At 39.2% G+C, this 13,280-nt stretch overlaps 2 protein-coding genes across 9 annotated transcripts in view; both read right to left on the reverse strand.

Annotated features, from left to right (window-relative positions):
• LOC127652423 (protein NLRC3-like) overlaps positions 1 to 13,280 on the reverse strand; it is a 170,897-nt gene that overhangs the window by 90,347 nt on the left and 67,270 nt on the right. For 2 of the 8 annotated variants that reach the window (XM_052138570.1, XM_052138572.1), the window contains exon 2: positions 13,078 to 13,158. The exons of the other annotated variants lie outside the window; for them this stretch is intronic. In XM_052138570.1, the coding sequence (XP_051994530.1) occupies positions 13,078 to 13,130 (53 nt within the window). In that variant the 5' untranslated portion in view covers positions 13,131 to 13,158. The remainder of the gene's footprint in view (positions 1 to 13,077; positions 13,159 to 13,280) is intronic. 8 annotated transcript variants of the gene reach the window in all.
• Positions 1 to 13,280, reverse strand: part of LOC127652414 (NACHT, LRR and PYD domains-containing protein 3-like) — a 252,794-nt gene that overhangs the window by 17,217 nt on the left and 222,297 nt on the right.

Genomic DNA, 13,280 nt, shown 5'->3' on the forward strand with positions numbered 1-13,280 from the left:
CTGCGGCCTCAAGGTTTTAGGTGCTGCAAGGGGTGGTAACCCTCGAACACCGTGGTGGACACTGGTGGTCAGGGAAGCCGTCCGACTGAAGAAAGAGGCCTTCCGGGATTTGTTGTCCCGGAGGTCTCCGGAGGTAGTTGCAAGGTACCGACAGGCCCGAAGGGCTGCGGCCTCGGCCGTGAGGGAGGCAAAGCAGTGGGTGTGGGAAAAGTTCGGAGAAGCCATGGAGAAGGACTTTCGGTCCGCACCAAAGTGCTTCTGGAAAACCGTCCGCCACCTTAGGAGGGGAAACGGGGAACCATTCAAGCTGTATACAGCAAAGATGGGACGCTGTTGACCTCAACCGAGGAGGTTATTGGGCGTGGAAGGAACACTTTGAAGAACTCCTAAATCCCAACACGCCCTCTATGGTAGAGGCAGAGCCGGAGGATGATGGGGGATCAGATTCTATTTCCCTGGGGAGGTCACTGAGGTAGTCAAACAACTCCGCAGTGGCAAAGCCCCAGGGATTGATGAGATCCGACCAGAAATGCTGAAAGCTCTGGATGTGGAGGGGTGTCATGGATGACACGCCTCTTCAACATTGCGTGGAAATCTTGGACAGTGCCTAAGGAGTGGCAGAACGGGGTGGTGGTTCCCTCTTCAAAAGGGGGATCAGAGAGTGTGTGCCAACTACAGGGGTATCACACTTCTCAGCCTCCCTGGTAAAGTTTACTCCAAGGTGCTGGAGAGGAGGGTTCGGCCGATTGTCGAACCTCAGATTGAAGAGGAACAATGCGGTTTTCGCCCTGGCCGTGGAACGACAGACCAGATCTTTACTCTCGCAAGGATCCTGGAGGGGGCCTGGGAGTATGCCCATCCGGTCTACATGTGTTTTGTGGATCTGGAGAAGGCGTATGACCGGGTCCCCCGGAGAGACTGTGGGAGGTGCTGCGGGAGTACAGGGTGGGGGTCCCTTCTTAGGGCTGATCCAATCCCTGTACGTCCAAAGCGAGGGCTGTGTCCGGGTCCTCGGCACAAAGTCGAAGTTCATTCCATGTGGGGTTGGTCTCCGCCAAGGCTGCGCTTTGTCACCAATCCTGTTTGTGATATTCATGGACAGGATATCGAGGCGTAGTCAGGGTGGGGAAGGTGTGCGGTTCGGTGGGCTGGGGATCTCATCGCTGCTTTTTGCAGATGATGTTGTCTTCATGTCATCATCGGTCCGTGACCTTCAGCTCTCACTGGATCGCTTGGCAGTCGAGTGTGAAGCAGCTGGGATGAGGATTAGCACCTCTAAATCTGAGGCCATGGTTCTCAGCAGGAAACCGATGGAGTGCGTACTCCAGGTAGGGAATGAGGTTTTGCCCCAAGTGAAGGAGTTCAAGTACCTCGGGGTCTTGTTCACGAGTGAGGGACAATGGAGCGGGAGGTTGGCCGGAGAATCGGGGCAGCAGGGGCGGTATTGCACTCGCTCTATCGCACCGTTAGTCACGAAAAGAGAGCTGAGCCGAAAGGCAAAGCTCTCGATCTACCGGTCAATTTTTGTTCCTACCCTCACCTATGGTCATGAAGGTTGGGTCATGACCGAAAGAACTAGGTCGCGAGTACAAGCGGCCGAAATGGGCTTCCTCAGAAGGGTGGCGGGCTTCTCCCTTAGAGATAGGGTGAGGAGCTCAGTCATCCGTGAGGAGCTCGGAGTAGAGCCGCTGCTCCTTTGCGTTGAAAGGAGTCAGTTGAGGTGGTTTGGGCATCTGGTAAGGATGCCCCCTGGCCGCCTCCCTAGGGAGGTGTTTCAGGCACGTCCAGCTGGGAGGAGGCCTCCGGGAAGACCCAGGACTAGGTGGAGAGATTACATCGATTTATAAGGTGATTTATAAGTCAGCTGGCTGACGACACAACCTTGTTTCTAAAATATGTTGAGCAGGTCCCAAAGGCCATTGAAATTATTGCCTCATTCTCAAAAGCATCTGGTTTACAATTGAACTTGAAAAAGTGAGTTATTAATTATACATGACTGCCATCTTGAGGCTGCATATGGCATCCCTATTAAAACTACTGTCAAATACTTGTGTACATAAAACAAAATATACTAAATTAAGTGAAACCTTAAATGTATGGAACAAAATGGATGAATGTAAATCAAGATTAGACAGATGGTTAAATAGAGATATTTCTCTTTTTGGCTGCATATATTTAACCAAAATGTAAAGCCTTTCAAGATGTATTTACCAGCTTATTCTCTGTCTATCTCCAACAAAGCTACTAAAACCATCAATAAATTAAACTATGATTACATTTGGAAAAGAAAACCTCATTATTTGAAAAAAAGTGACTATAGTGAAAGACTATGAAGATGGTGGGCAACAAGCCATTGACTTTGACTGTATAAATGGAAGCTTAAAGACTAAATGTTTAAGATCCTTTCTAGTAAACAGTAACAGCTTTTGGTATTGTGTTCCCGGGGAGTTGTTTAGAAGGATTGGAGGTATTGATTTCCTTTTACACTGTGATTTTGATGTTCAAAAGTACCTATAAAACTGTCTGCACTCCATTCACAAGTACTGCTGTATTGGAAACTACTGTACAAACATCATTTTACACCCCATGATGTTCCCATCTGGAATTGCAGATTCATTTGTTTTAGTCCTTATATTTCAAGGATTGGATTGAAAACAACATTTGGTCTGTCACACATTTACTACACAATTATGGAAATGTTTTATCTTTGAAAAACTTGGTACAAAATGTAATTTCAGTGCAACTGTAAAAACTATGATCAGGTTGTCCAAAGCATCCCATCTGCTTTCTTTTTGATGGCATAAAATGCTCTTCCTCATATGTTCAACCCCCCTCATCTTCCTTCATTGATGATTGCTGGTCACCAGTTCTCCAGTAAGACTTTACAGAACAAAGTGTTCTGTGGTCTCTTTACTCTTACTTTATATCCAATGCAATCTAGCCCAAACATTGTTTCTCTTATCTTCAATCAATCTACTTTGAAGAAACTAAATACAGATTTCTTAAAATTACCTTTACCCCCAAAAGCAAAAGAGCTTCACTTCAAAGTATTTAATGATATATATCCTTCAAGAGAACTCCTTGCACGAAGATTCAATTTTGATCCAAATAAATGTATATTTTACGTTACGTTTATATACAGGACGGATCACTTGTTTATCTTCTGCTCTTACAGTAACATGTTCTGGTGTGACATGTGTGATTGTCTGGAGCCTCATCTCCAGTCTCCCTCCACTTTCACTAGAGATAACATCACATTTGAAGGACAAAAACTACAAAGTTCTAAAAAATACTTCCACAAATGTAAATGTATTAAAACACAGCCTCTATTTACTGTCTTCACAAAAGAATTTGCATTTTACCACAAATCTCTTGTTTGTGGAGAAGAAAACAGCAAAAAGACTGCTTAATTTCATTGATGCCTTAAAATTAACCGAAGCCCCTTAAACATTTCTCTTTATTTTTTAATTCAGCATTATGTTTTATCCTGTGTGCTCCGTTTCTTATAAGCTTCGATGTTGTTGTGACCTTTCATTCTGCCAAATACTGTTGTACAATTTATATCTCCAATAAAACACACTTGTACTACACAACTTTCTCCAGAGATAGTTCGTAGAAGAAGAACTCTTAGGACATGAGCGCCCTCTAGTGGCTACTATAAAACTTACAGTATTACAAACTTTTTTTATTGCAATTTTAACAACAGAGAATACAATAACACACAAACAATCCTTCAGACAGCAAATAAGTTATGTCTCAATAGTCAACAAGAGACATTATATAAAAAGTATAATTAACCTATTGAAAAATATTTTCTAAAAAAATGGAAAGAGAAAAAAAAGGGCACATAGATAATAAAAACATATTACGAAATAATATTAAACATGGTACAAATGCTAGATGTTTTTATGGATTTCTTATTAACAGACACTGAGATTGTATTTAAATAAAACTTCAATTCTTGTTTGAAGATGTTAAAGCAGGATTTACTTTTTCAATATTTACATTTATGAATATAAAACTTTCCAATGAATAAAGTAAAGTTTATACAAAACCTGGCTTTGATTAGATTCTTGTCATTAATATAAAACCCAAAAAGAATGTGTCTATAAGATCAGGAAACATCACAAAACACTTTTTGGACAATCAAGGCTTTAACGTCACTCCAGAAAGACTGAGCAAAAGGACACTCCCAAAACAAATGACTGACAGTTTCAGAAGAAACTTCACAAAAAGAGCAGCATGTATCAATGTAACTTTGACATTTCTGACAGGATCAAACCTGTAAATCATTTTAGAAGATATTTCTTTAACTTGATTTGTTAGGAAACATTTCTGAGGGAGTGACCAAACATACGTCCACTTAATATCATCAGAAACGTTGTTCCAATCAGAGATAATGGATGGAAATGAGGTAACAAGGTTCAGAAATAAAGAGCTGATTTTGTAATTGGATTTATGAACAGAGAAACAAATAGAAGCAACCGGATTCAGGGCTGCGGGGACAAACACAAATCATTGAGACACTATTATTGTTTCTAAAAAGCATACAAATTTCCAAAGAGATGGCCTTGAAAACTAGATTCAATTCTTTCCTAGATACTGGAATTTCATATCTCCATATAAAATCAGAGTAGTTGAATAAATGACCATCCTTATCAAACAGCTGGTTCACCAACATCACTCCATTACTGAACCAGTTTTCCAGAAACAATGATTTCCTCTTATGTAGAATATTACAATTATTCCAAATAAAACAATTGTGTGGTGAGACATTGTGCTTGTAAATAATTCCTCAAGACAAAAGCATTTGCTGATGATCATTGGAGAGTTTAATAGGAAGTTTACTAATAGAATAGTTGCACATTAAAAGAAAATATAAACCTCCTATTTGAGAGAAGACATATCGTGGGATTACACCCCAAATAGAAGATTGATTGTGGAGGAAGTGTTTAAGACAATTCATTTTTAGGGTATTATTAAGGGAGTCAAAATCAATCAAATTTAAGCCGCCCTTATTATAGGAGTTTAATATAACAAATTTTCTAATATAGTGATTTTTATTTTTCCATAAATATTTAATCAACATTACATCAATTAAATTGCAAGTAGACTTATCCACAAATAGAGACTGAGCAGCACAAGACAACCTGGAGAAATCTCAGTTCTGCCTTTCAGGGATAAATCTCCTAATAACCAAAGATTACATTTTTCTGTGTTTTCTCGACAATTGGGTTCAAATTCACCTTACATCTTAATTTAGTATCTTTTGTTATTTGGATTCCCAAATACGTAATGCTCTCTTCAACAGGAATATTACAGATAGAGGATGTAGCACATTGTTTAATCGGGAGTAACTCACATTTATTAATATTAAAGGGGTCATGACATGGTTTTTTTTATTGTATTATTATGTTCCCTTAGGTGCAATTATAGTATTAATATATTTTTTTTTAAGAAAAACTTTTAAAATCTAGTGATTTATGACCTTTTCCCACCCTGTTTCTCATCCTCTGATTCAAACAGTCTGTTTTGGGGGCGTTTTCCATTTAAGACTTCAGTGTTAACGCCCACTGTTATGATTGGCTAACGTCAGTGCCTATGTATCAATTATTGACGCCCCAGCCAGAACAATATGCAAGTAAACTAAGTAAAAACACTGTGATTATTCATAATGAATGAAATTGCGCTTTAAAAAGTAGTTTAAAGTTTAAAATAGATTACTTACAGTTTGCGTCGTCGTTGTTCCCAGAATAGTCGGCACGGACTTATCTTTGAGCAACAGTTTTCTGGCAAAGCCAGCATCATATTGAGATTTGTTCTCAAAACAGTCATCCTTAAAATGTACAGAACAAACGCTTAAGTTAACACTGCCGTGACTGGGACGTCCGCAAAAAATAAACTGCATCCATTTTTCCCTGACGTCTGGATCTTTCGGCAGCTTATTCAGAGGTTTTGTTTGACCACAGCCAGGAACAGCACATCTGTGTGGCATCGTAATTTTCCTGTGCACAAGTAGTCTCTGTCAGAGCTCGCTGTCCATCGACTGAACACTTGTGAGGCGCACGGCGATACTGAAATGAGCGTAGTTGTCTTGCGCTTAAAGCGTAGTTATCTTGTACTGGAGGCGGTCATATGCAAACGCTGTTACGTCACTTCTAACCGTCACGTCACTTCTAACCATGAATCCAGAACGAGCTGTATTTTGAGCTTGATTAAATAAATGATTCGTTTAGAATGGGGAGGACGTCTTAAAATATTAAACTTGCAGGACGTTTTAATGATACAAAGACCTCTTATATACCAAAAGATCAAGGCAAATTTGGTTTCTCATGTCATGACCCCTTTAAGCACAAGGCCAGAAGCTTTTGAAAAAGATAGAAGGGAGGTTAAAACAATTGGGATCTGAGAGGCATCTCTGAGAAACAACGCTGTATCATCTGCCAGTTGGCTAATAATTAATTCTGTACCATCTATGGAAATTCCTGTCGCAGGACTCTCTTTAATATGTAGATTTAAAAACTGTGTAGCTATTAGAGAAAGGTATGGGGAGATGGGGCAACCTTGTCTTACACCCCGCTTTAATGAAAATCTCGGAGAAGTGCCGTTAAGAGTCAGAGTTATTTCCATTACTATAAAGCATTTTAACACATCTACAAAAACATTTACCAAAACCAATTCTGTGCAGAGCCTGTAACATAAATTCATGTTCTAAACAATCAAACGCTTTGTAATAGTCAAGAAAGAGGATAAAACTATCAGTGGAAATAAGATCTGAGTAATCTAACATATCTAAAATCAAGCGTATATTATTAGAAATATGTCTCTGATGGATAAAACCTGATTGACACTCATCAATTATATTATTTACAGTCAATTTTAGCCTCTTTGCTAAGACTAGTGCAATAATTTTATAATCAGTGTTCAATAAGGAAACTGGACACCAGTTATCTATTAAAAGGGGATCTTTATTGGGTTTAGGAATTAATGTTATTAGCCCCTGACATAAAGAGGGAGGAAGCGTGTTTTCTCAATACTCTCTATAAACATTTTATGTAAAAGAAAGTGCCAAATTTGGAATAAATGCTTTATAAAGCTCTGCAGATATCCCATCAGTACCTGGGGATTTGGTAATTTTTAGATTATTTATTGAATCCATTTCTGAAAGACTAATAGATGCATCACAGGCTACAATCTTCTTTATTAATTTGTTTTATGTGAGATAATGAATAAACAAATTCAGTAGCAGATTGCTGGTAGAATTTAGAAGAATATAAGTCATTATAAAATTTAGTACAAAAGTCTGCAATTTTTTTAAAATCATCAAGTTACATTCCCATTAATACACAGTTGATGAATATAATTTTTAGCTTGCTGCCTCTCCAACCTAAAGAAATATGAGTTCTGCTCACCCTCCTCTAGCCAATTTCCATGAGATCTGATGAAGGCACCTTCAGCCTTTCCTATATATATATATATACAGTGAGGAAAATAAGTATTTGAACACCCTGCTATTTTGCAAGTTCTCCCACTTAGAAATCATGGAGGGGTCTGAAATTGTCATCGTAGGTGCATGTCCACTGTGAGAGACATAATCTAAAAAGAAAAATCCAGAAATCACAGTGTATGATTTTTTAACTATTTATTTGTATGATACAGCTGCAAATAAGTATTTGAACACCTGTCTATCAGCTAGAATTCTGACCCTCAAAGACCTGTTAGTCTGCCTTTAAAATGTCCACCTCCACTCCATTTATTATCCTAAATTAGATGCACCTGTTTGAGGTCGTTAGCTGCATAAAGACACCTGTCCACCCCATACAATCAGTAAGAATCCAACTACTAACATGGCCAAGACCAAAGAGCTGTCCAAAGACACTAGAGACAAAATTGTACACCTCCACAAGGCTGGAAAGGGCTACGGGAAATTGCCAAGCAGCTTGGTGAAAAAAGGTCCACTGTTGGAGCAATCATTAGAAAATGGAAGAAGCTAAACATGACTGTCAATCTCCCTCGGACTGGGGCTCCATGCAAGATCTCACCTCGTGGGGTCTCAATGATCCTAAGAAAGGTGAGAAATCAGCCCAGAACTACACAGGAGGAGCTGGTCAATGACCTGAAAAGAGCTGGGACCACCGTTTCCAAGGTTACTGTTGGTAATACACTAAGACGTCATGGTTTGAAATCATGCATGGCACGGAAGGTTCCCCTGCTTAAACCAGCACATGTCAAGGCCCGTCTTAAGTTTGCCAATGACCATTTGGATGATCCAGAGGAGTCATGGGAGAAAGTCATGTGGTCAGATGAGACCAAAATAGAACTTTTTGGTCATAATTCCACTAACCGTGTTTGGAGGAAGAAGAATGATGAGTACCATCCCAAGAACACCATCCCTACTGTGAAGCATGGGGGTGGTAGCATCATGCTTTGGGGGTGTTTTTCTGCACATGGGACAGGACGACTGCACTGTATTAAGGAGAGGATGACCGGGGCCATGTATTGCGAGATTTTGGGGAACAACCTCCTTCCCTCAGTTAGAGCATTGAAGATGGGTCGAGGCTGGGTCTTCCAACATGACAATGACCCGAAGCACACAGCCAGGATAACCAAGGAGTGGCTCTGTAAGAAGCATATCAAGGTTCTGGCGTGGCCTAGCCAGTCTCCAGACCTAAACCCAATAGAGAATCTTTGGAAGGAGCTCAAACTCCGTGTTTCTCAGCAACAGCCCAGAAACCTGACTGATCTAGAGAAGATCTGTGTGGAGGAGTGGGCCAAAATCCCTCCTGCAGTGTGTGCAAACCTGGTGAAAAACTACAGGAAACGTTTGACCTCTGTAATTGCAAACAAAGGCTACTGTACCAAATATTAACATTGATTTTCTCAGGTGTTCAAATACTTATTTGCAGCTGTATCATACAAATAAATAGTTAAAGAATCATACATTGTGATTTCTGGATTTTTTTTTTAGATTATGTCTCTCACAGTGGACATGCACCTACGATGACAATTTCAGACCCCTCCATGATTTCTAAGTGGGAGAACTTGCAAAATAGCAGGGTGTTCAAATACTTATTTTCCTCACTGTATGTCCTCCAAGTGATGTTTCTGATCAATAAGCTCAATTCTTTCTGAATCTATAAGATCCTCCACGTTTTTATGTGATAAAGCAGTAATTCTAGCCATTAACATACTACAGTATTTCTGGCAATACTTCCCAATTTCACATTTGAGAAGTTCCCAATTACTGCAAAACATATCTTCTTTATTAGCTTTATCCCAATAGAAGGAAATTAAGAGATCAATTTTAGTGAGAACTTAGTTGTGTTTAAGAATTGAGGTGTTAAGTTTCCAATATGAGGATCTTTTAGTCAAGGAGGCAGAGGATACAAATACAGATAAGACTGGCCTTATGATCAGAAAACAGTGAGGGAAGTGTCAGTCTTTATATTTGATCATTTTGCAGAGGCCAAAAGTCAAGACGGGATTGACTAGAAAGTGAGTTATTGTTCCATGTGAATACTTTTTGCAAGGGATGAGTTTCTCGCCACACATCAACAGAACAGAAAATCGTTGCATGAAGGATAATAAATAGTCAGAATTTGCATTAGAAGGTTGGGTTGGGGGGGGGCATCTATCTAAAGTACTATTCAAAACTACATTAAAATCACCACCAAATATTAAAAAAGAATTTGGAAATTTAGATAACATATAAAATATACGAGTTCCTAATTTATAAAAAAAAAATCTTATTATCTTTTGGTGAATTATACCCATAAACATTGGCAAGAATACATGTCAAATTTGCAAACTGAAAGGCTAATATGATGTAATGACCATAAATATCACAGTACATTTATGCATTTACATTTACATTTATTGAATTTTTATCCAAAGCGACTTACAGGGAGTTAAATGCCTTGCTCAAGGACACAATGGTGGTGACTGTGGGGCTCGAATCAGCAACCTTCTGATTACCAGTTATGTGCTTTCGTCCACTACGCCAAAACCACTCCACATCAGTAGCCAAAATCTTTCCACTAAAATGTTTTTTTAAGACACAAACTCCGGCAGAATGCTCATTCCCATGAGACATCCACATTTCTAAACCCCATTGTGATCTCCATAAACTGACATCTTGTATAGTTGAATGTGATTCTTGTAGAAAGCAAAGGTCCGAGCTTAAATGTTTAAGATACAAAAAAACTGCTTTACGTTAAAGAATGTTACGTAGCCCTCTACAATTTAAAGAAATAATAGACAAAGACATGAAAAAGAAAGAAAAATAGAACAATAATTGGAGAAAGAACTAGACCTAAGAAAGAAAACCCAACCAGTCTGAACAAAGTTATATCAAGGGACGAGGACAACAATCCCTTCATATAGCTGGAGGATCAAAATGTACCATTGAAGAACAAAAATTATTCTTCCTTAGAAAACAATTTAGAGATGAAATAATTCACATTGCTTACATAGATCATCGAGAGGCTTAAATAAAGAATCTTATTTTCTTTTTAAAATGGTCGTTTATGACAAGCGCTCAGAAAAAATGAAATATTTATAAAACTTTCGTACCGTCAAAAGGAGGGATTTTTTTTTATGTATCCCATTGTTGTTGTTAACAAAGTTCAGGACATCAAAAAATTTAATTTAATCAATAGATCCTCTCAACAACTACTATAAAACAAGGTTTTGATTCACAAACAAACAAACATGTGTTCAAGGCACCATCTTGGACCCCCAGTCATACAAACTTGTGTTTGAGAACAACCTTAAACATATAAATCACACTATTCTGGTAAGAGTGTTTTTATTGCAACATGTGAAGCTAATGTTAAACTTTGTCTTTGTTAACCCATTTCTTCATCTTCTGTATAGTGACTATGAAAGCACATTTTGTTGCACATCATCACATTGTTTTTTAGCAACATTGTTACATTGTATGATCGAGAGAGACAGCAAATAATGTATATCAAAGGTCAAATGTACACCTGTTAGGTCATTCATCGTATTTTCTTCTACAGGACATTCTGAATAAATGATATGTAGGGAGGACGAATTACAAATAAAAATGAATCAGCAAGACTGGGAAGAAATCTCATATAATATATTCCACACTACTCAATGAGATGTTTTATAACAGCTGTTATTCAAAGGAAAAAGAAAGTAGTAGGAGCATCCATATCCTTAATAGAGCAAACCCTTGCCCTTATTAATGCTCCATGAACATGAAATCACGATCGCATCAAGCGTGAGGATGTGTGAACAAGCTTCTCTCGTGAACACACATAGGACAGCTAAACTTTTACTGAATAAGGACTCTAATAACCAAATATTGGTCTGTTTCTCACCCAAAACTGATCTTATCACTTCAGAAGACATGGATTAAACCACCTGGATTACCTTTATGATGTCTTTATGTCCTTTGAGTGTTTGGTCCCCATTGACTTGTATTGTATGGATATATTCAGATCTCCATCAAAATATCTTTATTTGTGTTGTGCAGAAGAAAGAAAGTCATATGAGTTTGAGATGGCATGAGGGGGAGTAAATCATGAGAGAATTATCATTTTTTCCTTTAACACAATCCTTCATGAATTTCAAGTGTTATTGCTTTTTACTCATGTTATGTAATAAAACTGACACATGTAATGACACCTGACCTCACTGGTGTACGGTCATGATGTGTGTGTGCATTACACAGTGATTGTAAACAAAATGTACATTTATTTTTTACACTGGATTCTTTCTAATCGCCCCTCAGACTGTGATGTACACGTTCATACTGTCAGTCAACATGAGAGTCCTCACCTCACATCAGCACAAGGAGCTCCTGAACTGAAGTTAGGTGGACGACCCATTGACGCATCACTCTTCATGGACACACAGCTGGATTCAGGAGATTCTCCATGAATGACACTAAAACACAACAACAATTAAACACCGTTTTAAAACTACAAACTCTCACAAACACTCTTTTCCTCTCATCAGTTTCTCAGCTTTGATGATTCTCACACACCTTATACATTTATTGAAGACAATAAAAACAATGACACAAATATAATCATGTATTCATTTTAAAAGGCAGATTGTCATGGTTACATACAGTAACAGTTTGGTAATGTTTAATGCACAGTCCTAGTTCAACAGTCAGGACTTTCACTTATCCTTATTTAAAGAAGATTGTGGCAAGGCGGACCTTAATCAGGCTAATTAAGCCCTTGAGAGGGATAATGGCCAACTGGAGACAGCAGTGCGACAGAGAGAGAGATTTAAGGGCAGCTCTCCAACACCTGTGTGTGGTTGTGTATTTTTGATTCTGTTAATTATTAAACTATTATTTATATTGTCAAGCCGGTTCTCGCCACCTCCTTTCCATTAATCCCTTTACACTGGTGCCGAAAACCCGGGAAGGAGGAGGGATGCGCCGTAGTAGAGTCCTCACCACTATCATCCACCCCAACGGAGCCGCAGCCATCTGCCAGGGGATGGAGCAGCCCAGCCGCCTGAGAGCGGATGAATGCGAGGGGAGAAGGGGGTCCCGGGAGAACCGCTGCCAGGGGCGGGGGAGACTCCTTTTGTTCCCTGAGAACGCAGCGGGGTGTTCCATCTGCCAGGGGTCGGAGGACGGTCTCCGATCCACTGTCGTCCAATAGAGGTATCAGAGAACTGGCGAGTAAGTGTTTATTTTTTCCTCTCTCTCGCTGCCGCTCCTTGTTGGCCTTTCCCTCTGTTTTAAATGGTACTGTATTGTACAACTGTATTGTTTTCGCAGTTACAGTGAATACCTTGTGTTTTGAATTATTATTGTCGTTTAATAACCCACCCAGATTCAGGAAGGTGGGGATGACCTGCCGGCAGCCAGAGTTTCATCTTCTAGATTCAACTGACTGTACAAGTTTTCCAGTTCTGTCTGTGACTGAATCAAACCGTCTCACCGTCATCTCACTTTACCCTAAAGCTGTTTTCACATGTTTCTACTTGAGATAATCCAGTCTGAGTGTTTTTATACTGTAGTGTTGTGCAGCATATCAGAAATATCTATCAGTGTATTTTATTAAACCATTGACATCCTCTGACCTCTTGACCTTCCCTGTGTCTGTCTGTCCACTGAGATCCTTTGTGGAGTCCATGACATCATCTGAACAGTCCACTGAACACCTGTCAACAAACGGGACATCATCTATATTCAGGCCAATCAAATCAGTAACATTTCAGTTAGGGGGACCATAATCTGGTTTTCCAAAAAAACAAAAAAAGAGGGTTTAATAGGACTTTGAGCA

Source organism: Xyrauchen texanus, chromosome 12 (genome assembly GCF_025860055.1).
Source record: "Xyrauchen texanus isolate HMW12.3.18 chromosome 12, RBS_HiC_50CHRs, whole genome shotgun sequence".
In the NCBI taxonomy this organism is placed as follows: Eukaryota; Metazoa; Chordata; class Actinopteri; order Cypriniformes; family Catostomidae; genus Xyrauchen; species Xyrauchen texanus.